General features: G+C 44.7%; 1 protein-coding gene across 2 annotated transcripts in view; it reads right to left on the minus strand.

Annotated features, from left to right (window-relative positions):
- Window positions 1-26,850, minus strand: part of RPN2 (ribophorin II) — a 96,143-nt gene that overhangs the window by 32,582 nt on the left and 36,711 nt on the right. For both annotated transcript variants that reach the window (XM_030212063.1, XM_030212062.1), the window contains exons 6-11: window positions 25,641-25,775; window positions 20,391-20,567; window positions 15,109-15,227; window positions 13,259-13,364; window positions 10,691-10,782; window positions 6,887-7,001 (exon numbers count right to left, since the gene is read on the minus strand). In XM_030212063.1, the coding sequence (XP_030067923.1) occupies window positions 6,887-7,001; window positions 10,691-10,782; window positions 13,259-13,364; window positions 15,109-15,227; window positions 20,391-20,567; window positions 25,641-25,775 (744 nt within the window). The remainder of the gene's footprint in view (window positions 1-6,886; window positions 7,002-10,690; window positions 10,783-13,258; window positions 13,365-15,108; window positions 15,228-20,390; window positions 20,568-25,640; window positions 25,776-26,850) is intronic.

The raw sequence follows: 26,850 nt of genomic DNA on the forward strand, positions 1-26,850 counted from the left end.
AACATTGAAGAGGTGGGCTTTGAGCAAGGATTTGAAGATGGGTAGGGAGGGGGCTTGGCGTAGGGGCTCAGGAAATTGATTCCAAGCATAGGGTGAGGCGAGGCAGAATGAGCGGAGCCTGGAGTTGGCGGTGGTGGAGAAGGGTACAGAGAGGAGGGATTTGTCCTGTGAGCGGAGGTTACGGGCGGGAACGTAAGGGGAAATGAGGGTAGAGAGGTAATGAGGGGCTGCAGACGGAGTGCATTTGTAGACTACTCCCGGGACCTGTATGCTGCTCTAATGGACTTGAGTATAACATCTTAGGCTTGCAAGTAATGTTTTTAATCACATTTTTGGAGGGTGGAAGGGGGTCAGTGACCACTGGGGAAGTAAGGGTAGGTCATCCCCTATTCCCTCCAGTGGCCATCTGATCATGTAGGGCACCTTTTTCTGCCTTATTCTTTCTAAAAACATGTCTGTCTATTTTGTTTTGTTCCATTATGGCTGAAAAACGTCCAAGTCTTAGGAACTCCCAAATCCCGCTCTTAACACGCCCCAGACATGCCCCCTTGAGATCTGGACGCACTGCAGACGAACAGCATAGAAAAACGTCTAAAAAAAATAGGTTTTGAAAATACTAATTTGGACGTTTTTGTGAGAAAAACGTCCAAATGCTGCTTTATGTCACCTTTTAAGATGTTTTTCTCTTTTGAAAATGAGCCCCATGTTGTATCAATGTCCTTAACCAGTGTATTTTAAAGGCGCAGCAGGCAATTTTCTGGTGGCAGACTTGTAAATGTAGGCAAATAAAATAAAACTGCCTGTGAAAAAAAGAAGCAGTGTGGGCAGAGAGGAATCTAGGGCAGGCCGGCAATAGTAGGTAGAGGGATTTCATCTTAAAATCCCCTTGCTTGCTTTTTGCAGGTTTATTTGCAGCTGCCACTTGTAAAGTATGTGGGATAGGAAATTCCCCAGGTACTGGTTGGCTGATTTTTATCATATTTTTAAAATTGTGTTTCATAAAATATATTACAAGAAATGAAAAGGATAATACATTTAGGTTTACACGATATGAGAAACCAACACAGGGCTCCCTGTCGGGAGATTGGTGCGGTTCTGCAGAAGATGAAGTGGCGATTGAGCAGATAAGACTTTTTGAGTGATTATTTTATATGAAACTACAGCCTTCTGAAGTTATTCCTGTTTCATGAGACCACAATGCCCTACTTTATTTTGGTTTTCTGATAGGTGGAGTTTTTGTGACCAGTAATGCCTCATCTCTATACCGAAGTCAGGAGCAGGGCTATTCACCAAGGACTTTTTTCCTCCACTTTTTTGTGTACTATGTTTCCACTATTGTGGGCACAAGTAGAGGGGCATTGGCTGGTCTTTTTGGAGACTCATGCATTGCAAGATTTTCTCTATTAGTGTTTCCAGCTCGTGTGAATTAATGGTTTACACAATAAAAACATTCAGGGGCTGACAGTCACCCACTGCAGTTGGCGTATTCAGGGTTGGTATACAGATAGTGGCCGGTACAGTGGTGACCAGCACTTGCTACCCAGATAGCTAATGAGTCGGCAGCTCTTATCTGGATAGCAGCAGGAAAAATGCACCATATGTGTTACAGGCCCTCATGTGATCCCCTGCTTTAAGGTTTTGCACCCAACGTTTTAACAGCCAAAGTTAAGGTACATTAAATGCAAAATCTCTGTGTTAATTGCTGGGGACACTCCCAGCATTCTGGGGTAGACAGCTATATGGTTAACACAAAGCAATGGTCTCTACCATACTATAATGGCCTGGCCGCTAATTTGGAATGCTGTTAACCTCTGGAGTTATAGTTAACTGTTCCACGTCATCTGCCACATAAGCAGTTGACAGTAATAATCCCCCCCCCCCCCACACACACACACTAGCAGCAAGGTACACTCCCCACCCATTCCTCACTCTTGACTTGCACCCTAACTGGAATTTTCATGTTAGGTACTTAATGTGGCAATTAGCATCGCTAGCAGGTAACACGCTGTGTTAACTATTAACTTGTATTAAAGTCACATTAGACAAGATTAAATGCCCCTGCTGCTGCTGTTCTAGGGTCTCTTGTACCCAAACAGGCATTGTCATATTGTCCCTATGGAGGATGACGGCACGGCTTTGTTTACCTGCAGCGGTTGCGACCACATATGTGGATTTTGTGAACCTATTTGGGGTCAGTGCTGTGATTTTACAGAATTATTTAGCCCCTAATGTAGTTTAATAAACAGGCCTTGTGATAACAGGGGGAAAAAAAAACCAAATATCCCATGTCAAGAACTATATACTTAAACCAATCAATCCACAGCCCTAAACAGGTATATCTCATAATCATCCACAGTAAAAATTCTCCAGGTCAACAGAATAAAAAATAAAAAAAAAAGATGTATTTATTTCCTTTAAAGTGAAGGCAAAACCTTCCTTCTAAAGTGTGCTGTGCATGCAATGTCTGGAAATATTCTTGTGTTAGCAAAAAAGGGAAATTTTTCAGTACCAACTGAGTCAAAGCAAAAGTAACAACAGGAAGCTGAAAAGTAATCTCATTGATTCCAGGAAAGCCTGAAGCTTACAGCAATCAGTTGTCAAGATAGATCCATCCCCTTTCTACATTCATTCCTGACAACTACTGGAATACTGACCATCCTAACTAAAGACAATTCAGAGGGCCGTTTTAATTTCTACTGGTTTTGGGGAAGTTGAGGCATCTTAAGATTCCTGCTTCTTATAGTGCTATCTAGTTCTACTTTATCACAAAGCACTGGACGAAAGTGCTATCAAGTAGTAGCTACAATGGATGGTTGGGAGCTTTTAAAGTCTCAATTTTCTTCCATTTTTTGCTAGCTTCTGGTGATAGCTTTTAAACTTGTTTACCAAATTCTCAGAAAAAGCACAAAATTGAGGAACATTTGTAAAAAGCATGCTTTCAGTTCTCTTCACAACATGCCAGACTTGCTCAAGTGTAATACTCTGATATCTCCCTAACCAGCCTCTGAATTCTTTTTTTTGGGGGGGGGGGGGGGGGGGGGGGGACAACTGCAAGATTTGGGGCCATCACCTTACTCTCTTGCCCTTTCCAAAATGGCAGTTGTACCAGATTCTGGCATGCGACTCTCCCTCTCATCAGCCACAGACCCACGGGGTTCATTAGAATTAAAGCTCACTTCTCACCTACTACTACTACTACTATTTAGCATTTCTATAGCGCTACAAGGCATACGCAGCGCTGCACAAACATAGAAGAAAGACAGTCCCTGCTCAAAGAGTTTACAATCTAATAGACAAAAAATAAATAAAGTAAGCAAATCAAATCAATTAATGTGAACGGGAAGGAAGAGAGGAGGGTAGGTGGAGGCGAGTGGTTACAAGTGGTTACGAGTCAAAAGCAATGTTAAAGAGGTGGGTTTTCAGTCTAGATTTAAAGGTGGCCAAGGATGGGGCAAGACGTAGGAGCTCAGGAAGTTTATTCCAGACGTAGGGTGCAGTGAGTCAGAAGGCGCGAAGTCTGGAGTTGGCAGTAGTGGAGAAGGGAACAGATAAGAAGGATTTATCCATGGAGCGGAGTGCACGGGAAGGGGTGTAGGGAAGGACGAGTGTGGAGAGATACTGGGGAGCAGCAGAGTGAGTACATTTATAGGTTAGTAGAAGAAGTCTGAACAGGATGCGAAAACGGATAGGGAGCCAGTGAAGCGACTTGAGGAAAGGGGTAGCATGAGAAAAGCGACCCTGGCGGAAGACGAGATGGGCAGCAGAGTTTTGAACCGACTGGAGAGGGGAGAGGTGACTAAGTGGGAGGCCAGCAAGATCCACTCCACATTGGACAGGCACCAACATCAAGATTAAAAACAGAATTAAGCAGATGAGGAGGCTGCCATGCAGGAGACCATTCCTTGAAGCTTAATGTTACATCACCCTCACTGACTCTCCTGCTGAGTCAAGTCCCAGTTCCTGCTTCAGACAACTGCACTGCAGGACAAACAACTGGCATCACACACCCTGGCAGGTGAATAACCCATTTCCCTTTTTCATACATTTAAACTGGCAGCAATTAAACAGGCATATTTATTTGTTACATTTGTATCCCACATTTTCCCACCTATTTGCAGGCTCAATGTGGCTTACATAGTAACCGGAGAGGCGTTTGCAGACTCCGGTCTGAACAAATACAATGTGATGTTGTGGTAATGAAGAGTTCATGTGGAACAGTCATCGGAAGAGTTGTGTTATGTCCATTACGTACTTATGTTGTGTTGCAGAGATTAGGCAATTAAGTTGGGTTTGCGGGGTATGCCTTTTTAAACAGGTTAGTGATTTCCAGACGTTTAGGTGGTCGTTCATAGTTTTCAGGGCTTTTGGTAATGCGTTAAGTACATAAGTAATGCCACACTGGGAAAAGACCAAGGGTCCATCGAGCCCAGCATCCTGTCCACGACAGTGGCCAATCCAGGCCAAGGGCACCTGGCAAGCTTCCCAAACGTACAAACATTCTATACATGTTATTCCTGGGATTTGGGATTTTTCCAAGTCCGTTTAGTAGCGGTTTATGGACTTGTCCTTTAGGAAGCCGTCCAACCCCTTTTTAAACTCTGCTAAGCTAACCGCCTTCACCACATTTTCCGGCAATGAATTCCAGAGTTTAATTACACGTTGGGTGAAGAAAAATTTTCTCCGATTTGTTTTAAATTTACTACACTGTAGTTTCATCGCATGCCCCCTAGTCCTAGTATTTTTGGAAAGCGTGAACAGACGCTTCACATCCACCTGTTCCACTCCACTCATTATTTTATATACCTCTATCATGTCTCCCCTCAGCCGTCTCTTCTCCAAGCTGAATAGCCCTAGCCTCCTTAGTCTTTCTTCATAGGGAAGTCATCCCATCCCCGCTATCATTTTAGTCGCCCTTCGCTGCACCTTTTCCAATTCTACTATATCTTTCTTGAGATGCGGCGACCAGTATTGAACACAATACTCAAGGTGCGGTCGCACCATGGAGCGATACAACGGCATTATAACATCCTCACACCTGTTTTCCACACCTTTCCTAATAATACCCAACATTCTATTCGCTTTCCTAGCCGCAGCAGCACACTGAGCAGAAGGTTTCAGCGTGTTATCGACGACGACACCCAGATCCCTTTCTTGGTCCGTAACTCCTAACGTGGAACCTTGCATGACGTAGCTGTGCTTATGTAGGAAAAACTGGATGCGTACGTTGATTTGTATTTAAGGCCTTTGCAGCTTGGGCAGTGCGGATTTAGATGTGTTCGTGTTGATTTGCATGTGTTTCTGGTTGGTATGTCAATGAGGTCTGTCATATATATAAGGGCTTCACTGTAGATAATTTTGTGAACCAAGGTACAGATTTTGAAGGCAATGCGTTCTTTGATTGGGAGCCAGTGTAGTTTTTCATGGAGGGGTTATGCCCCATCAGCATTCAGACATATTGGCCACCTTGGATGGCCAACTGATTTTTAATGAAAACCCTGCAGGGGACCCCCACCCAGCCATGTTTTTAGGACATCTTCAGTGAGCATGCATGCACTTCCTCAGCTGCGTCTAGGCTTATCTCTCATGCATGTTCATTAGACAGAGCCTGAAAACCTGACAGGACACCTTTGGGAACCTCTAAACTGACTGGATGGACCGTGCAGGTCTTTTCTGCCGTCATCTACTGTGGTACTGTGTTATTTCCCTTAGTATGCGAGCCCATGTTTACTGCATCTGATTGCCAGTTTCTTTTTGTTTCAGTGAATCCAGACTGCCCCAATTTGACTGCCCCTATCGGACCGACCGTTCACTTGTCTATTAGATTGTAAGCTCTTTGAGCAGGGACTGTCTCTCTTTGTTAAATTGTACAGCGCTGCGTAACCCTAGTAGCGCTCTAGAAATGTTAAGTAGTAGTAGTAGTAGGCTGGCCAAGCAACTTTAGAAGGAAGACTATCTTACACCCAAGACGGAGGGATAGGTAATCTGCTATTGTAGTAGATCATGCTGCAGTGAGAGTGGAAGGGAGGAGTGGCCTAATGGTTAGTGCAGCGGGCTTTGATCCTGGCAACCTGGGTTCGATTCCCACTGCAGCTCGTGACCTTGGGCAAGTCGCTTAACCCTCCATTGCCCCAGGTACAAAGATCGTGAGCCCTCTAGGGACAGAGAAAGTACCTGCATATAATGTGTACAGTGCTGCGTACGTCTAGTAGCGCTACAGAAATTATTATTAGTAGTAGAAAGAGTGCACTAGATGGGAGGGAGGGAGGGAGAAAGATGAACCGAGGGAAGAGGATTAAACAGGACAGCTGGGAAACAACAAGAGAGACAGAATAAGAAGATGGAAGCAGTAAAAAAGAGGAGAACAAGAAGAATATAAAAATAGAGGAACACAGAAAACAAACTTAGGAAAGGAGAAAAAGGAGAGTCACCACAATTTTCTGGCTGAAAAATGGATTACAAAATATGGGTCGTGAACTTATATTTCCCCACCCTCTGGACTTCCTTATGAACCTGCAATCCACGCTGTCAGCCAATGCATGCTTATAGGCAACTTTCTTCCTCCAGAGCAAGATAACTGTTAGGCTGGAAATCATGTGCTGCTATCGCCTCGCTCTCTCCTGTTGCTGCCGTTTCCCTACTTTGGGTAAGCAGTAGAGGAACTAGGTGAGGGAAGGGAGCGGAGTGGCGGTCTGCTGGCAGGGAAGGAACATCTGATATTTTGTTTTGGTCGTCATTATCATTTAAGTTTGAAGACACACAATATACTGTTCAATCCACACCAGTTCTAAGCAGTGTACAATAACAATCCACACATAGGGATGAACGCTTGGAAAGCACTGCTACAAAATACACAAGAGAAAGGTGTCGAGTTCAGTAGCCTCCTGACCTGATGAGGTGTGAGTTCGGCTCCTGTGTTTACATCCACCAGCTGGAAGGACACAGCAAAGTTCTGGTGACTGTCAGCAGTAAATGTTCCTTTAGCTTTGGATGGGTACATTACTCTAAAGAAAAAAAAAAAGAAATACATTTTTAAACTTTTACTCAGGGTTTCAAGTTCTGCTTTGATCCTGGTCAGGAAAATTACTGCCGAGTGCATTACTACTGTGTGCTAGAAGCTAAAAACAGGATTTTATGGGCATTCTGCAGCCAAATGCTTTTGCTTACTTATTGTAAAAAATCTTTTTCTAAATTGTTATTTATTTGTTGCATTTGTATCCCACATTTTCCCACCTATTTGCAGGCTCAATGTGGCTTACAATATTCCGCCCTGCTTATTGCCATAGCAGAGTGAAGATACAATTAATAATTACAGACGAAGATATGTAACAAATGAGATAAAGTTTGCTTATTTTATTTTTTGTCTATTAGATTGTAAGCTCTTTGAGCAGGGACTGTCTTCTATGTTTGTGCAGTGCTGTGTACGCCTTGTAGCGCTATAGAAATGCTAAATAGTAGTAGTAGTAGTCTCTTGTAACCAGAGCTAATATTGTGATGTCATAATGCCTCAGGCCACCAATAAGAGCCAACCTCATCAGTGATGTCACAATGGCTTGATTGTCCTATACTTGGCTCACTTTTATTACATAGCTCTTTGAGCAGGGACTGTCTTTCTTCTATGTTTGTGCAGCGCTGCGTACGTCTTGTAGCGCTATAGAAATGCTAAATAGTAGTAGTAGTAGTAATCATCCTCTCTCCCCAGTGTGGGGCAAAGTTGTGGCGCTATAGGAGGGGTCATCCCAGCAAAGTATACACAAGGGCCCCGATATTCAGACTGCGGGATATAGCCGGGCTGTGTCCCGCGGTCGGCGCTAAACCTGGAAATTCAATTCCGGTTCTGTTTCCGGCAACCAACATTGAATATCTTGGCCGGTCCGATTTTAACCAGCCACGCTGATATTCAGTGCTGGCCACTTAAAGTGAGACCGGCCAAAATTATTCCACCTATTGTGACGGCCAAATATGGTTGCCAAACTTGTCACTCTCACTTTAAAAATCGTCGGATAGCCTGTTATATCGCCTGATATAACTGGCTACCTTTAAGCCGCTAAGTGGCAATATTCAGTGCCGGAGAGCTGGATAGCTGCTTAAGTGCCATTTTAGCGGTCATTTTCCTTTGAATATCGTGCGGAAGGAGTTTATTTTTAACTCCCTGTATATTCTGCTGCAAACTGGCACAGTCCCCACCCAGAAATAAATGCAAGGGAAATGAGCTTGCAGACGCTGGAAATCATCTAGTTATTTAGGCTTTCCAGTACTATGAAAATGAGCAAAAGTCAATGGCCATTCATAGCAGAAATCTCTTCCACCTTTTCATATGATGCTTGTCATATATTTGGCTTTATATTATTAATTCTGAAATAGCGTATTACATTTTGTGCCATTCACTGTAATTTTTCAAAATCATACAAAACTTAGATTGTGAGCCCTCCTGGGACAGAGAAATATCCAGAGTACCTGAATGTAACTCACCTTGAGCTACTAATGAAAAAGGTGTGAGCAAAATCTAAATAAATTAATTAATTAAAGCAGCATGGAATTAGGAGCTCAAGAGCTCCAGTCCTATCAAGCCACTCATGCACATGAAAACTCTGGAAATTGGCACTCAAATTCCCTAAATAATCACCCTCTCCACCCACTTTCTTTCTGAGCTATTTGTATAAAACACCAAAGGAAAACAATAAAGGAATCCTGTTTAGAAGGAAAGGATCTATGGAATCTTAGCAGACATTGGGTGGCGACGCCGGTATTTGGAGAATAAAACCGGTGCAGGGCAGACTTCTACGGTCTGTGCCCTGAGAAAGGCAGGGACAAATCAAACTCAGATATACATATAAAGTATTACATACCATGTAAAATGAGTTTATCTTGTTGGGAAGACTGGATGGACTGTTCAGGTCTTTATCTGTCGTCATTTACTATGTTACTATGTTTAAGATGCATATTTACCGATTTACGTTCTTTGATTCCTTGTTTTTACTGCAGTGTGGTTGTTAGTCCACTTTTGCACTGACCTGATGAAGAGAGTGTAGCTCTCAAAGCTAGTCCGATAAAAAGGTATCACTACTACTTACTACTTAACATTTCTAAAGCGCTACTAGGGTTACGCAGCGCTGCACAATTTAACATAAAAGGACAGGCCCTGCTCAAAGAGCTTACAATCTAAAGGACAAGTGAGCAGACGATACGATGGGGGCAGTCAATTTGGGGCAGTCCGGATATCCTGAAGGTAAGAGTTAGGTGCCGAAGGCAGCATTGAAGAGGTATCACCTACAACTATTTTTGATGACCGATTTTTAAATTGCCAAACTTCTCTAGAAAACACCGTCACACTGAGCTCAAAACTTTGCGCCCTTTTCCTAAATCAGCAAGCGTTCCGCTTATTTCTAGTTAAGACTTTGCCAAAACAGTTCTCCAGCACCACTTACTATTACTACTACTTGACATTTCTAAAGTGCTACTAGGGCTACGCAGCGCTGTACAATTTAACATAGAAGGACAGTCCCTGCTCAAAGGAGCTTACAATCTAAAGGACAAATGTACAGTCAGTCAAATAGGGGCAGTCTAGATTTCCTGAAAGGTATAAAGGTTAGGTGCCGAAAGCAACATTGAAGAGGTGGGCTTTGAGCAAGGATTTGAAGATGGGTAGGGAGGTGGCTTGGCCTAAGGGCTCAGGAAGTTTATTCCAAGCAATCTCCAATAGTAGCAACATTCCATGTAGAAGTCGGCCCTTGCAGATCACCAATGTGGCCGCGCAGGCTTCTGCTTCTGTACGTGCAGGACGTCAGACTCACAGAAACAGAAGCCTGCGCAGCCTTCTACATGGAATGTTGCTAGTGGAATAGCAACATACTACTACTACTTAACATTTCTAGAGCGCTACTAGGGTTACGCAGCGCTGTCCAATTTAACATAGAAGGACAGTCCCTGCTCAAAGGAGCTTACAATCTAAAGGACAAATGTACAGTCAGTCAAATTGGGGCAGTCTAGATTTCCTGAAAGGTATAAAGGTTAGGTGCCGAAAGCAACATTGAAGAGGTGGGCTTTGAGCAAGGATTTGAAGATGGGTAGGGAGGGGGCTTGGCCTAAGGGCTCAGGAAGTTTATTCCAAGCAATCTCCAATAGTAGCAACATTCCATGTAGAATCTCCAATAGAAGCAACATTCCATGTAGAATCTCCAATAGTAGCAACATTCCATGTAGAAGTCGGCCCTTGCAGATCACCAATGTGGCCGCGCAGGCTTCTGCTTCTGTGAGTCTGACGTCCTGCACGTACGTGCAGGACGTCAGACTCACAGAAACAGAAGCCTGCGCAGCCTTCTACATGGAATGTTGCTAGTGGAATAGCAACATACTACTACTACTTAACATTTCTAGAGCGCTACTAGGGTTACGCAGCGCTGTCCAATTTAACATAGAAGGACAGTCCCTGCTCAAGGAGCTTACAATCTAAAGGACAAATGTACAGTCAGTCAAATAGGGGCAGTCTAGATTTCCTGAAAGGTATAAAGGTTAGGTGCCGAAAGCAAGATTGAAGAGGTAGGCTTTGAGCAAGGATTTGAAGATGGGTAGGGAGGGGGCTTGGCGTAAGGGCTCAGGAAGTTGATTCCAAGCATAGGGTGAGGCGAGGCAGAATGAGCGGAGCCTGGAGTTGGCGGTGCCGGTCTTCATTTTTTCTGGACTTTTGCTTTACCTTGTGGTCTTTGGTGCTATACTCTGATCTTTGTCCACAATAGATAGGTCCATGTTGCTAATGCCGACTTCTGTGGAAACTTTCACTTTTAGCTGTGAAAAGAGAAGGCAATATGGGTGATCAAACACATGAATAATGCAATAAAAAACAACAACAAAAAAACCCCAACCCCTCCCCCCAAACAAAAAAAAACCCTTTCTTCCCTCCAACAAAAGAGCAAGTGTGTGATGGATATTTAGGCATTATCGTATTTCGGCATGATGTGATTGCAGCCAGTATTTTAATAAGCTTATATAAACCAGGCCCCTCGTGTCCTGAGACTACAGGATTTACGGTAAGGGCCATAATTCCCCAGTTGCTGTGAAATTGCTTATTTACCTGTTCAGTACCAATGCGATTTTTATCATTCCCACTCCCCAGTCTCTTATATGTGTCCTGACTAGATTGTAAGCTCGGCCAAGCAATTTTTGCTCTTGTGGCTACTTCCACTTACTCTTGCCTATGTTTGGGGTCTGCAGCTTTGGTAAAGAGCCCGATTATATGATGAATATAACTTAAATGACATCCACGTAAAACCTGGTAGAAAGCCAATGACTCTTTTTTTTTTTTTTTTTTGGAAGGGGGACACAGACCTGGCAGGTCCTTCTTTCTCTACCTATTGCAGAGCCTGAATCAATGTGTGTTTGGGGGGGGGGTGGGGGGGGGGGGAACAGTGAGTAACGACCTGGTAAAGAAGCGAGCACATTCTGAAGGGAGGGAGAGGTTTAAATGTGTGAGAGTGGATCAGAGAGAATATAGGCTGCATTATAAAAGAAGGTGAATGAGGACAGTTATATGTACACGTGAAAGAAGGACTCTTGTCCAGAGGGATGCATGTGTCAACCCTTTTTCACTCTCCCAATTCTAAATTATTCTACCCTCTTCACTCTCTCTCTCCATCTTTCCTCTGCTGCCAATTCCTTCATCATCAATCCCCCACTACTCTAGTTTTTATCCTTTTTTCCTCTCCTCCCTGAGATCCCTTCCCCTGAATTTCCCCCACCCCTGCACCAATCACTAAGAATCTTTTGATCCTCCCCCCACCCCTAAAATAAATAAAATAAGGTACCTGGACACATAAGTATATTATTAAACAGCATTACAGTGTGAAGTACAATATTTGCAATAACATGCAAATCTATGGAAATATGCCATATAACTACTGCAGAATTTCAGAAAGTCTACTGCGGAATCAACCCTCAAGATGCCACAGGAAACTGGGGTGTGTGTGCTTAAAATTACAATCAATCCTACATTAGAAACAGTTTCTGGCTAACCCTACCGGTGAGTGCAATCCACTCCACCGACTCCTGAACAAAGATCCTGATCTGGATGGCAGGATGAATTGACTCATACTTGCTTTTAAAAGCACAATTAAAAAAAATCAGACCTTTGCATTATTTCATTTGGTTTCATACAGCTCCCTCTCAGATGTGTGTCACATATGCTTCGATGAGGTATTTTAATGGCAACAAATGCCGTTGTAACAGCAATAAGTAACACCATGAGAGTTAGGCCCATTACTGTCAAACACTTTAGTGCATTAGGGACAATTAATGCTAATGATGGTTTCAAAACGTAGCTCCCTTGACAACCACCTTCCCCCAAACGCCCCCTCCTCTTTGTAATGAAGTGTCTCATTAGAAACCCCTCGTGCAACTCTGGCAGTGCTAATGCGTTCCTCAGCGCCTCTAGAGAGATGTTTGAAGTAGTAAAGCTCAAACAATAAAATACAAAGGTGACATCTTCCTATCAATTTGTTAAGACACTTGTATGCAAAACAGCATTTTGGGCTAGATTCAATATACAGTGCCTTAAAAATCAGCACCGAAAAAAATAGGCCTAGGCATCTACTATAATAAAACTCACCCTCAACGTTCTGAGGACACTGACGTCAGTGAAGCCAAGCTCTGACTTCCTTCAAAAAGGTTCGAAGGTTCGTGGTGGTGAAGCCACCAAAATCGCTCCGGGCCCCGCCCTCGAGGGCGGAGCAATGGCAGAACAACGAAGGGGTTGGCAGGGAGGAAGGCAGGAATTTGCTCCGGGCCCCGCCCTCGAGGGCGGAGCAATGGCAGAACAACGAAGGGGTTGGCAGGGATGGAGGGAGGTGGGTGTTGGCGACGAAAACCTTGCTAGCGCCCGTTTCATTTGCTCTGAAACGGGCTTCTTTTACTAGTATTCTACCCACTAAGTTAGGTGCAGTTTACAGAATACGGCCAGGACCTGCCCACGTGACAGAATCTAGTCGGGGGAATTTAAGCCAAGTAAAACTTGGTGTAAATGCTGACGACTAAGTTAGGCGTGGAGTGGGGTGTATTCTGTAACAGCACGCATAATTTGTTTTTAGAAACGCCAATGATCCACCCATGGCCACGCAAGGCCTAGTTTAAACCACTTACCTTACATAAAAGCAGCAGTTGTAGGAACCAAGACCACCAGCAAAAGGATTTTAAAGAATCATGAGGCTGCATTCAGAACAGCAGCAAACAAATGTTTATTACAACAGACCAGAATATAAGGGTTACACACCTCAATGTCATTTGCGATGTATCGACTGTCTCCTTCCACACTGACAGAAAAGTCGTAATATCCACTGGCTGGTTTGACATCCATGAAGTTGAGATCAAAAGCTTCACTATGAGAAAGATAACACCGATATTTAATAAACTAGCAAGCCATAGATAAAGAAGGGGGTGTGGGCAAGGTCCGAAACATTGACATCTGCGATGTGCCCGTAGGCCGAAGGGGCAGGGCTACAGCAGCAGTGCATGATCTAGGACGGTTTCCCAATTTATCTCTCATTCACCCCAAGAACAGTTCTGGCCACATGAAACAGGGATGCAAGCAGGTAAAGCAATCGAAACAGTTTCCTTTGTACAGTCGATCCTAGAGAACTATACATTGGAGAATTTTGAAGAACACCACACACAGTAGAAGGAAGGACACATTAGCCTGAACTTGGTTTTTTTTTTTGTTACATTTGTACCCTGCGCTTTCCCACTCATGGCAGGCTCAATGCGGCAGACAATGGAGGGTTAAGTGACTTGCCCAGAGTCACAAGGAGCTGCCTGTGCCTGAAGTGGGAATCAAACTCAGTTTCTCAGTTCCCCAGGACCAAAGTCCACCACCCTAACCACTAGGCCACTCCTCCACTGTTGCTACTATTAGAGATTCTACATGGAATGTTGCTATTCCACTAGGAGTGGAGAAGTGGCCTAGTGGTTAGGGTGGTGGACTTTGGTCCTGGGGAACTGAGGAACTGAGTTCGATTCCCACTTCAGGCACAGGCAGCTCCTTGTGACTCTGGGCAAGTCACTTAACCCTCCATTGCCCCAGGTACAAATAAGTACCTGTATACAATATGTAAGCCGCATTGAGCCTGCCATGAGTGGGAAAGCGCAGGGTACAAATGTAACAAAAAAAAAAAAAAAAAATAGCAACATTCCATGTAGAAGGCTGCGCAGGCTTCTGTTTCTGTGAGTCAGACGTCCTGCATGTACGTGCAGGACGTCAGACTCACAGAAGCAGAAGCCTGTGCGGCCACATTGGTGATCTGCAAGGGCCGACTTCTACATGGAACTGTGATCCTGAGTGGAGTGGAGGAGTGGCCTAGTGGTTAGGGTGGTGGACTTTGGTCCTGAGGAACTGAGTTGGATTCCAACTTCAGGCACAGGCAGCTCCTTGTGACTCTGGGCAAGTCACTTAACCCTCCACTGCCCCATGTAAGCCGCATTGAGCCTGCCATGAGTGGGAAAAAGCCCGGGGTACAAATGTAACAAAAATAAAAATAAAAAAACAAACAGGAGACTGTCTACTGCAGAAGCAGAACAGGCAGCAGCGATCCAAGGAAGGGCAAATACTTGGCCAGGTTGGGTCTTGTTTCCATTAACGTTGACATTTGGATAAACTCTTGCTGTGTTTGCCCATCCTTGGATCGTTGCTGCTGTTTGGTTGTGTGCAGTAAATTATTTGGCAGTGGTGGAACAAAAGAATCCCTTCCATACCTGAAATGCTTAAAAATGTAATAATGTCTAATATCATTTGATATATCACCTTTTCCCCCCCAAAAAAGTGGTTTACAAAGTTAAAAAAAAACCCAGTCACATATATAATTATGCAATTAAAAGATTCAATGCAGAAAGATCACTCACACAAGTTAAAGCACAGCCAAAACTAAGCAGATAGGCAACAGATGAAAACTCAGAAATGCACTAGAAACCCTGAGCCCTCAAACACACAGCTATGGACATCGCCGTCATGAATACTAACTGTTCTGTTATGGTCCGACATTTGCCATCACTTTGTGCAGAATTGTCCATTGCAAGGTAAAATATACAGGAAATACTGTAATCTCCCTGGTTGTGCCATTTATTTCTTACCCTGAAGAGGTGAATAGCATCTGCTGAAGGACAGTGGCTTTGTTGGAAACAGATTTGGCGTGTTCCAACTTAACAACAGCTTCGGTCAGCGGCTCTGACATGACATCTGTCACAAGCAACTGGAAACAAAACAGAAAAAAAAAAAGATTAAAAGTAATTTCTTTTTTTTTTTTTTACTTTAAATTTTTTTGATTGAAAAATTGAAAGTTATAACATCCCTCAACCAAAAGTACATTGCTCAATGACAACCAATATGATACAGAGACCACCCTCTAAACCTAATACAAAATCTCACTAACTGGATCTCAACCCTCCATCCCATATTTCCCATCCCTACAAGAGTTTCCCCCCCCCCCCCCTTAATACTACCCCACCTCCCATCCCCAACTCCTCCCACTAAATTATCCCGCCCCCCCTCGAACCCTTCTAATTATAACACTCAAACTCTTTCCAATAATCGGTCCAAATGTGTCCATTCTGCCGCTTCAAGATCTTTGAGCAGGGACTGTCTCTCTTTGTTAAATTGTACAGCGCTGCGTAACCCTAGTAGCGCTCTAGAAATGTTAAGTAGTAGTAGTACCGCCCTATTCGGAAATCCGTCAGTTTCTCCAGATCAGCCACCAAAAATACTTTAGTTTACCAACTATGTATGGTGGGCCCAGTACTCCGCTTCCAGTGAGAAGTGATGATTGCTGCAGCTAAACAAAGACGCTTTATGCGTCGCTGCCACTTTAATCCTCTCCTGTTCCCCCAGCCTAAGAGGCACCACTTGGGTTCACAGGGAAACGCAGTATCAAGAATTGTAGTGAGACTTCGAGCTACCTTCCAACCAAACATTTTGCAGAGATGCACATGACCACCAAACATGGAGAAAAGGCGGCTGAGGGGAGATATGATAGAGGTCTATAAAATAATGAGTGGAGTTGAATGGGTAGATGTGAAGCGTCTGTTCACGCTTTCCAAAAATACTAGGACTAGGGGGCATGCGATGAAGCTACAATGTAGTAAATTTAAAAACGAATCGGAGAAAAGTTTTCTTCACTCAACGTGCAATTGAACTCTGGAATTCGTTGCCAGAGAATGTGGTAAAGGCGGTTAGCTTAGCGGAGTTTTAAAAAGGTTTGGACGGCTTCCTAAAGGAAAAGTTCATAGACCGTTATTAAATGGACTTGGGGAAAATCCACTATTTCTGGGATAGTATATAATGTTTTGTACTTTTTTGGGATCTTGCCAGGTATTTGTGACCTGGATTGGCCACTGTTGGAAACAGGATGCTGGGCTTCATGGACCTTTGGTCTTTCCCAGTATGGCAATACTTATGTACTTATGGAAGAAGGTACCTGTGGCCCTCCCACATCTCCAACATTGATCAGTGGAACCAGGATACATGATCTTCACCCGATCAGGTGTATAATACCACCTGCTTAACACCTTAAACACATTTTCTTTAATCAGGACATAAATAGATGCTTTTTTCACCTCCAGGCATACCGCTTTCCACTCAGCCATATTTAACTCACACTCCAAATCCTTTTCCCATGCAAGCATATAAGGTAACTTGACAAAGTCATATCCCCTGATGAAACGATACAGATGAGATATAGTCCTTCCCATTTTACCAACAGAGACCCATAAATTCTCTAGATGCTCAGTCTCATCAGGGTCAGTTTTTAGCCATCCTTGCTTAAGGATAAAATGTTTAACCTGTAAGTATGCAACAAAATCTGATGCAGGCAGTGCATGGATTTCCTGTAATTCCCCAAAAGACCATATTTCACCCACATCCAATAAATCCCGAAATCTAACAAGACCAAGGCCCAGGTTGCAAAAACCGCTCCACGCCAACTAGCCAGGTTCCTGAGTAATCTGCACAAAGGACGACAGAGCCCAGGTTCCACGTAATTTGTATTTTAGGGTGCTCCACATTGTCAACAAGTGTGAAATAAATGGGTTAAGTGTCAATTGTTTATAAGTTTTGGCTGAGACTGAGGCCCAGAGGACTGCATCTAGAGAATATTCCGGAACAAAATACTGTTCCAAAATAGTTTAAAATTCGTTTCTAATACTAGATAGAAACATTAAACTGGAAAGGGATTATTTCTAAATTTCTCTCCTTTCCAGTTCCTTTGGAGCCTATCAGCTATCTGCTCTGTTTTCTCCTCTTAGTCCACATTCTCAAAATGTCAATCAAGATGCATGAAATTAATGATGTCACTATTTCTAGTTTGTCCAGAATGTTCAAACTAGTTGGTGCATAAAAAATAGAGGCTGACCGAATTTCGGTTTCAGCTTCAGATTTGGCACTGAAACCGGCCTGAAATCTGGCTGAAAATGCAAGTGCATTTTCGGCTGAGACCAAAACTCTCAGCCCCACCTCCCAGCAGAAGACAGGCCTGCCGGCAGCAGCTCCCCTCTTCCAAGCCCCCCCCCCCCCAGTGGCAGTTCCACCCTCCTGAGCCCCCCTCCATTGGCAGCCCCTTCCCAAGCTCACCCCCCTTGACAGCCCCCTCCTGAGTTGCATCCCAACGCAGTAGAAGAAAGACTCTGGATTGGCCCAGGCAGTCTGTTATGGCAGAAAGTGAGATCTGATGCACTGGGGGAGGACAAGAGAGGTGTTGGATCCACGGTGAAAGGGAAGAGAAGAGACATGCTGTTCTGTGTGCTGGCCCCGCAGCACCCCTCCCAGGTGCCCACGTCAGGACACACCAGTTGGGAACCTCTGCTCTATGGCATACACACTCGGGGCTTCAAGTTTCTTCTCATAAGTCATAGTAACATAGTAAATGACGGCAGATAAAGACCTGAACAGTCCATCCAGTCTGCCCAACAAGATAAACTCAGTACTCTCTATCTGACCATCTGTTCCAATAACCCAGAATCCACTTGCATTATCACCACTATCAGGTACCATTTTGCCAATTTCTTCTCTTCCAGCTCATCACTTTATGCTCTGTGAATAGGAAGGGCCTGTAATAAAAATGAGTATGAGGAAGATTAAAGATCAGCAGAATGAGGATGGGGTCCACAGTGCCAAAATTCCATAACCAACGTCTACAAATGGCATGGACCATGGCAGCTCCATCTACATGTTTTTAATCAGCAAATAGAATGGATATATATACATACATTGTGATAAGTAAGAGGCTGTCCTATCCGGGGTAGGCCACTAGAGGGCGCTAGGAGAAGAGGTGGAGGTCGCTAGGACCGGGGAGAGCCCTGGGAGGTCCACAGGTGTAGGAGGTTATGGGCTGGGTCCTGTGTAGCTAATTAACCACTTTATACCCCACCTGAGAGGTGAAGGGAAGAGAGATTCCCTTGGAAGATACTCAGTGTTGCCAGGTGGGCGGTTTTACCGCCCAATTGGGCGGTTTTCCACGACCCGCCGTGGGAAATTTTTGCCCGTGGCGGGTTGCGGTTTTTTGGGCTTCTTTTTTTTCTTTTGGGCGGTTTTCACACGGTTTTTTCGGCCGCGGGGGGCGGGGTTAGTGACGTTCTGGGCGGGGCCGATGACAGGGGAGGCGTGGCCGATTACGAGGGAGCTGGGGCCGTGATGGGGGAGGCGGGGCCGATGACGAGGGAGGCGGAGCCGGTGACGAGGGAGGCGGGGCCGGTGACGGCAGGGGCGGGGGTGATGACGCGGGGGTGGGGGTGTCAGGGGCGGGGATTGAGTTTGGGCGGGTTTTGGGCTGGATTTAGGCAGGTTTGGGTGGGAAAAAATTTTTCCACCTGGCAACCTTGAAGATACTGGCTAACCCTATGGACTTGTGGTGGACTGTGTGTCCAAAGGAGAGAAGCAGGCTGAAAATTCTGGGGTAAGAAGTCCCTAAAGCATTAGTGTTGGACTGTGTGTTCAAAGAAGGAAGGACTGTGTGTCCCAGTACTGAGAGAAGTAGGCTGCAAAGCCTGGGGTTAAAAGTCCCCAAAGTATTGAAGTTAGTACTGAGCCCATGTATCTGTGTGGGGAGGCTCAGTGTGAAGACCTATGAAAGTATAAAGTATTAAGCTAGAAGAAGTGTGCCCAGGGGCTGGAATAAAGAGTTGCCTGAGAAATATGCAGTTGGTAAGACCTGTTTAATTTGCTTAGTGGGAACCAGGTCACCCTGAGCGAGAAGGGGGATAGCACAACATACATACATTACCCCCCCCCCCCCCCCCACACACACACACAATTTAGGACACATGGTAACAAACATTTGAAAACAAGTTTAGCTTAAAAAATGAAAAAAAAAAAAAAAAAACCCAAAAGCTTCAGTGTTCATCTGTTACAGCTGAGCAGGGGTAGACTGGAAGCACGCATATTACAGGTGAGGGGTGTAACCCACATTCTCTTCATTCATACAAAACACCAGCCATACTGGGTCAGACCACTACTACTACTATTTAACATTTCTAGAGCGCTACAAACCAATGATCCATCTCTGGCATCCTCTCAACTGCCCTGTTCTCCTCCCCCCCCCCCCCCCCCCCCCCCAGTTTAAACACTTATGCTCCCCATGTAGTCCTCAACACTTAAACTATATTCCCTTCTCTTGTCCCTGTGTCGTTACTGCACCCAGCAGAAAGCAAATCAGGAGCCCAAGGAGAGACACTGGGATGGGCAGAGTAGACCATTGGCATGTGTACAGCGACCGGCTCCTACATGTCTCTGGTATGTTTTATTCTTTTATCTATGTGCTACTCCCGTCAACTTAAAAAAAACCCAAAAAAAAAACAAACCTAAAGGCTTACTTGTTTACTCAAGCCTTTCAGCAAACCAGATTCTTTCTGGCCTTTCCTTGTTATTAACTGCCTGTAGTGCATGCCCTCCCCCCCCCCATATCCCCTGAGATATTGTAGATTTTTCTCCCCTTTTGTTTCTTTCCATGTCACCTTCTATTTTTACTTGTTGTGTTTTTAATCGTAGTTTAAATATTATTGTAAAGAGCTAAAATGTTTTATAGCGATTCTGCGGCATATGAAATAAATTTGAACTTGATCCATTAGTGACAGACAGATGGAATGCAGTGAAATCTGTGGCAATTTGACTCAATTTTAATTGGAAAGTGCCTTATCGTAAAAAGATTAATGCGGTATGCATTCATAATAATACAGTAATGCAGACTACCAGCTATCACTGGAAACTCTTCCAGACTATCGGGTCAGTGTTTCAAAGCAGCCTGCTGGATCCTCTGCCTTCTTTTAGGATCCAAAACTGAAAAAAAAACCCAAATGGCTACAAACTCCAAAGATACTGAAAGCCACAAGTGGTAACACGTGAACAAAAATCAGTTCCAGAAACTCACCCTGAGCACTGGCTGCTTGTGAGAGACGGCCGCTGGTCCATCTGGAACAACAATTAACGGGAGGTGGTAGCGGTTCTGCGACAGAGCGGCTGCTGCAGCCGCCACACTGTAGGCTTCAGAGAGTTTATCAAAGTTCTTTTTGCTGAAAATAGCGTTCACCAGCTGGATGATCTGATCCTGGGGAGAAGAGAAGATAATGAATCTTAAAAGGAGGTTGCAAAGTGAAGTGCCCGAAAAAGGACTTTAGAAAGACTGATCTAGCTGGACAATAAGGAAAAAGGGTCTTAGAAAGACTGGATTTATTTCTGCCAATCGATTACTGGTCAGTAAAAAAACAAAACACAAAAACACTCCAATTTATCTATGATGTTCATGTGTTATTATCTCAAACTACTTTCATCTTTTGCCCTTCTTGTGTCAGATTGCTCTCTTCTCCCCCCCCCCCCTTGCATACACCCCCAATTTCCAGGTGGGCTTGTACATAGCCAAAGATCTCTGCAGACTGAAGTAGGCAGCACATCAGACAATTATGTCTGTCACCTCCCTGTAACACTTTACACCAGTGGTTCCCAACTGTGGCCCAGATGCATCAACCAAACGTTAAAAAATAAGAAACGTAAAAGTGCTTAACGATTTTTAAAAAACGAGAAATGCACTACAAAAACACTCCAGAAATGTTCGGATCGGTATTGCAAAGTAGGATGTATCACTGAATCGTTAAACCCATCGTTAATCAGCGCCTAAAGCATGCGCAGAGCAGCCAAGTGTTATGCTGGCTGCTCTGCGCATGCCACAAAGGCCCAGCTGTCAAAACCAAAAAAAAAAACCCCACAAACAGGTGTGTTTCGGGAGGGGGCAAAGGCGCTCGTCATGAGCATCCTATATGGACGCCTTGCCCCCCCCCCCCCCCCGCACGAAAAAAACTCCAATTTTAGCAGCCCCAGCCCGACCCTCCTCCCTTCCTGTGTCTTCTCCCACACTAGCTCCGCCTCCCACCATGCTCCGGTCCCGTGCCCCGCCCCCCCTTTGGTCGTGGCTGCCGCTCCCCCCTCCAAGGAACCCCCCCCTTTGCCTTACCGGCCCGTGCAGCGCCTGTCACCTCTGCTGCACGGGCAAGAACAGCTGATCGGCGATTCAGAAGGCCTCCTCAGACGGCCCTTCTTTCTTCCTGGGCCCGCCCTCCTCTGACATAGGTAAAATACGTAGTTTACCTACGTCAGAGGACGGCAGGCCCAGGAAGAAAGAAGGGCCGTCTGAGGAAGCCTTCTGAATCGCTGATCAGTTGTTCTTGCCCGTGCAACAGAGGTGACAGACGCTGCACGGGCCGGTAAGGCAAAGGGGGGGGGGGGGGGCGTCGTTGGAGGGGGGAGCGGCAGCCACGACAAAAGGGGGGGCGGCGCTAGTGTGGGAGAATACACAGGAAGAGTGGAGGGCCGGCCTGGGGCTGCTAAAATTGGAGATTTTTCGTGGGGGGGGCAAGGCGTCCATACAGGACGCTCATGACGAGCTCCCTTGCCCCCTCCCGATCCTTTTTTTTTTGTTTGTTTCTTTTTTGCTGCTGAGGGAGAGGGGAGCAGCGGCGACCTGGGGCGTCAATAAAGGACGCCCCTGACGTGTTTTTGCCCCCCCCCCCAGTTATTTTTTTTAATGGATTTTGTAAACTTCTAGCAGACAGAGAGCCCTAACGAGAGGTACAGACTCTCGTTAGATTTCACGGTGTTTCCTGCGTTAAACGAATCGGAAAAGGTTAGTGCATATCATTTCAATGGGATTTGTAGAAGAATTGCTCATCTGCATTCAGTTTTCGTTAGCTGCTACTGTTGTCGGAAAATAGGCTTTAGTGCATGGAAAGGATAGGAAATTCTGCCTTAAGGGCTCACTTAACGATGAAAAACGTTAAGTGCATCTGGGCCTCTGTCCTGGAGGCACGCACACTTAGCCAGTTGTTTTCAGGATTATCACAATGAATATAGAGATAGTTGCTAACCTAGAAGATGATGACAGATAAAGAGCCCTATGGTTCATCCAGTCTGCCCAACACTGGAGACTCAGTATCCACAAATCTCTCTCATGTATTTATTACTTTATTTAGTTTCTTCAGGTCATCACATGTAATCTTCTAAGATGTATTTTATGCCTTTATAAATTATTATCAAACTCTTTCCCTCCTAGTTTCGCTCCCTTCTTACATACACATCATTATTAATTAAAAACATTACACATATATAAAGTTACTTATGCTGTTATTGGTTTCTCCCATTTGTAAAACAGCATTTTCTGGTGACATCTTAATTTAACCACTTTTTTCCCTCCTGCTCTGGGTACAGGTTAAGTTCAATTTTCTTACAAAACTATTTGACGTGTTAACTACCCTCAGCCCCATTAAACAGCTTGAAATGACTCCACTAGTTCACAAAAGATGTTCTCTTTTTCAAGCTTCATTGTCTGGCATTGTTAAAGGTTAGCAGAGATACTTCACACTTGGTGACACTAGGATTCAGAGTCAAATGCTAAACGGTTTTCTTTAATTATACCAATTTTGTTTATGCCACTCGATTCTCTGGCATGTTCAAGATGGCAAGACTGGCTATTCACAAGCACTGGGGCATCAAATGCAAAAAAAAAAAAAAACATTAAAAAAAACTGCATTGAATTTGAGCCTATTTCCTTAACAACAACAAAAAGACTGAACTATACTTTTCCACATTTTTTATACTACTTGGCCACAATGAGTTAGTTCACAGCAGGTTACAATATTAAAAAGAAATAAGAAAAGAAAAAGTACTATAATAAAATGATAGAAAAGCAGATCCAACCAGGACCAGACATACTTCAACACACTTAAAATTACAAATCAAGAAAAAAAGGAAATAATGAAAATATGGAGGAGTGGCCTAGTGGTTAGGGTGGTGGACTTTGGTCCTGGGGAACTGAGGAACTGAGTTCGATTCCCACTTCAGGCACAGGCAGCTCCTTGTGACTCTGGGCAAGTCACTTAACCCTCCATTGCCCCGTGTAAGCCGCATTGAGCCTGCCATGAGTGGGAAAGCGCAGGGTACAAATGTAACAAAAATAAAATAGATACTATTGGAGATTCTACAAGGAATGTTGCTATTCCACTAGCAACATTCCATGTAGAAGGCTGCGCAGGCTTCTGTTTCTGTGAGTCTGACGTCCTGCGCGGCCACATTGGTGATCTGCAAGGGCTGACTTCTACATGGAATGTTGCTAGTGGAATAGCAACATTCCATGTAGAATCTCAAATAGTAGCAACAGTGGAGGAGTGGCCTAGTGGTTAGGGTGGTGGACTTTGGTCCTGAGGAACTGAGTTCAATTCCCACTTCAGGCACAGGCAGCTCCTTGTGACTCTGGGCAAGTCACTTAACCCTCCATTGCCCCATGTAAGCCACATTGAGCCTGTCATGAGTGGGAAAGCGTGAGGTACAAATGTAACAAAAGTAAAATAGATACTATTGGAGATTCTACATGGAATGTTGCTACTATTGGAGATTCTACATGGAATGTTGCTATTCCACTAGCAACATTCCATGTAGAAGGCTGCACAGGCTTCTGTTTCTGTGAGTCTGATGTCCTGCACGTATGTGCAGGACGTCAGACTCACAGAAGCAGAAGCCTGCGCGGCCACATTGGTGAACTGCAAGGGCCGACTTCTACATGGAATGTTGCTAGTGGAATACCAACATTCCATGTAGAATCTCAAATAGTAGCAACAGTGGAGGAGTGGCCTAGTGGTTAGGGTGGTGGACTTTGGTCCTGAGGAACTGAGTTTGATTCCCACTTCAGGCACAGGCAGCTCCTTGTGACTCTGGGCAAGTCACTTAACCCTCCATTGCCCCATGTAAGCCGCATTGAGCCTGTCATGAGTGGGAAAGCGTGAGGTACAAATGTAACAAAAGTAAAATAGATACTATTGGAGATTCTACATGGAATGTTGCTACTATTGGAGATTCTACATGGAATGTTGCTATTCCACTAGCAACATTCCATGTAGAAAGCTGCGCAGGCTTCTGTTTCTGTGAGTCTGACGTCCTGCACGTACGTGCAGGACGTCAGACTCACAGAAGCAGAAGCCTGCGCGGCCACATTGGTGATCTGCAAGGGCCGACTTCTACATAAAATGTTGCTAGTGGAATAGCAACATTCCATGTAGAATCTCAAATAGTAGCAACAGTGGAGGAGTGGCCTAGTGGTTAGGGTGGTGGACTTTGGTCCTGGGGAACTGAGTTCGATTCCCACTTCAGGCACAGGCAGCTCCTTGTGACTCTGGGCAAGTCACTTAACCCTCCATTGCCCCATGTAAGCCGCATTGAGCCTGCCATGAGTGGGAAAGCGCGGGGTACAAATGTAACAAAAATAAAATTGGACCCAATTAAAACTCATTCAGCCTTAGTAATTAACCCAGGCTTCTCAACTAACCTAACCAATCCCCTTATACAGAAAGATTAAGCACTTGATGAAAAAATATGCTTTAAAAATGTTAGGAAGTATTTCTTCATGGAGAGGGTGGTGAACGCTTGGAATGCCCTCCCGCGGGAGGTGGTGGACATGAAAACGGTAACGGAATTCAAACATGCGTGGGATAGGCATAAAGGAATCCTGTGCAGAAGGAATGGATCCTCAGAAGCTTAGCTGAAATTGGGTGGCGAGGGGAAGAGGGGTTGGTGGTTGAGAGGCTAGATAGGGGAGGGCAGACTTATACGGGGTCTGTGCCAGAGCCGGTGATGGGAGGCGGGAAATACTGCTGGACAGACTTATACAGTATGTGCCCTGAAAAAGACAGGTACAAATCAAGGTAAGGTATACACATATGAGTTTATCGTGGGCAGACTAGATGGACCGTGCAGGTCTTTTTCTGCCGTCATCTACTATGTTACTATGTAAATTGTTGTAGGGACACAATTTCTCAAGCATGCGGAAAGGCAGTCCAAAGAGCTGGGGGGGGGGGGGGGGGGGGGTTACATAACAAAAAGCTGCTTTACTAGTCAATTCAGGATGGGCATCTTTCACCCCCCCTCCCCGGGACTAACAACAAAGATTTATCTGTACAATGGGACTTCTAATTAGATTGTTTGAGCTTAAAATATACTTAAGATTAAAGTAGTCATTCTAAATGTGGAAATGTTGAATAGTCAAAGTAACAGGGTCAAGGTACAACACAAAGAAGACTTAAAGAATAAGGTAAGCTATCCCAGAGTGTGAAAGGGACGAGAGGGTTATCCTGCTGTATACCTCCTTCAGCGCTGGCTCCATTCCCACATGGTCTGACAGTCTGTAGGTGGCAGCAACAAAGAGAGCTGTGGCCTCAAGCCCTTCCTCAAACTGCAGATAGACACCTCCCAGGTCATCCAAACGAGCAATGAGATCCTAGAAGCAATAGCGAAAGTAAAACATAAGGATGCAAGAAATGCCAAAGGTCCGTTAAGCTCAGCATCCTGTCTCTGACTTAAGGCAGCATCTTCTGGACGTGGTGACAGCTGCTGTCAAACCAAAACAGGGCCAGGCACACACCTTTAAAGAACCATCAGTTTGTTTTTTTTAACCACAGGAGGAAGGGTGATTTTCAAATAACCCTTTACTATATAAATGGCTTTTGGAAATTTGCCCTGATTGAGGGTAGTTTTGTAAGGAGCGGCCAAGTTTTAAGCACCATAAATGTGTGCAATACTGATATTTTAATCACTTACACACGTAAATGACCTCTTATAAAATATCAACTAGTGAGAAAGTTATGCATGCAAATTCCACCACGGGCAAACACAGGGTTCACATTTACACATATCGATTATTACAACTGGAAAGAGTAAACAAGTGATTCATGTCTACCCTAGCCTCTTTAGCCTTCCCTCATAGGGAAGGCATCCCATCCCCTTCTTACAGATTGCTCCGGGAGGGTGGCGTTAGGGTAATCATGAACGAGTTTCACTCCGGAGAGAGGGTGGTTGTATTTGAAAATTGTTTCACTAGCCAACAGTATCACCTGACTGGCTGAACAGTTTATTTCTCTCTCATGAACCATGCTGCTGGGGAAGAGAAAGGGAATGGGACTTATATATCGCCTTTCTGTGGTTTTTCCAACTACATTCAAAGCGGTTTACATATTATATACAGGTACTTACCGTGTTTCCCCGAAAATAAGACACTGTCTTATATTGTTTGCCCCCCAAAATGCGCTAGGTCTTATTTTCAGGGGCTGTCTTATTTTTCGGGGAAACATCGGGGTTGCATCGGGGTTGGCCCACCCGCCCGCCCTCCGTCACTCCCGGAACTAACCTTAAATGCCTCCTTTCACCTTCGCAGCAAGCAGCAGCAGGGCAGGCCACTCCTTCCTTCCGTGTCCAGCCCTCGCCTGACGTAACGTACGCGAGGGTGGGGCACGGAAGGAAGGAGAGGTCTGCCCTGCTGCTGCGAAGGTGAAAGGAGGCGTTTAAGGTTAGTTCCG

The sequence above is a fragment of the Microcaecilia unicolor genome, chromosome 8 (genome assembly GCF_901765095.1).
Source record: "Microcaecilia unicolor chromosome 8, aMicUni1.1, whole genome shotgun sequence".
Lineage (NCBI taxonomy): Eukaryota > Metazoa > Chordata > Amphibia > Gymnophiona > Siphonopidae > Microcaecilia > Microcaecilia unicolor.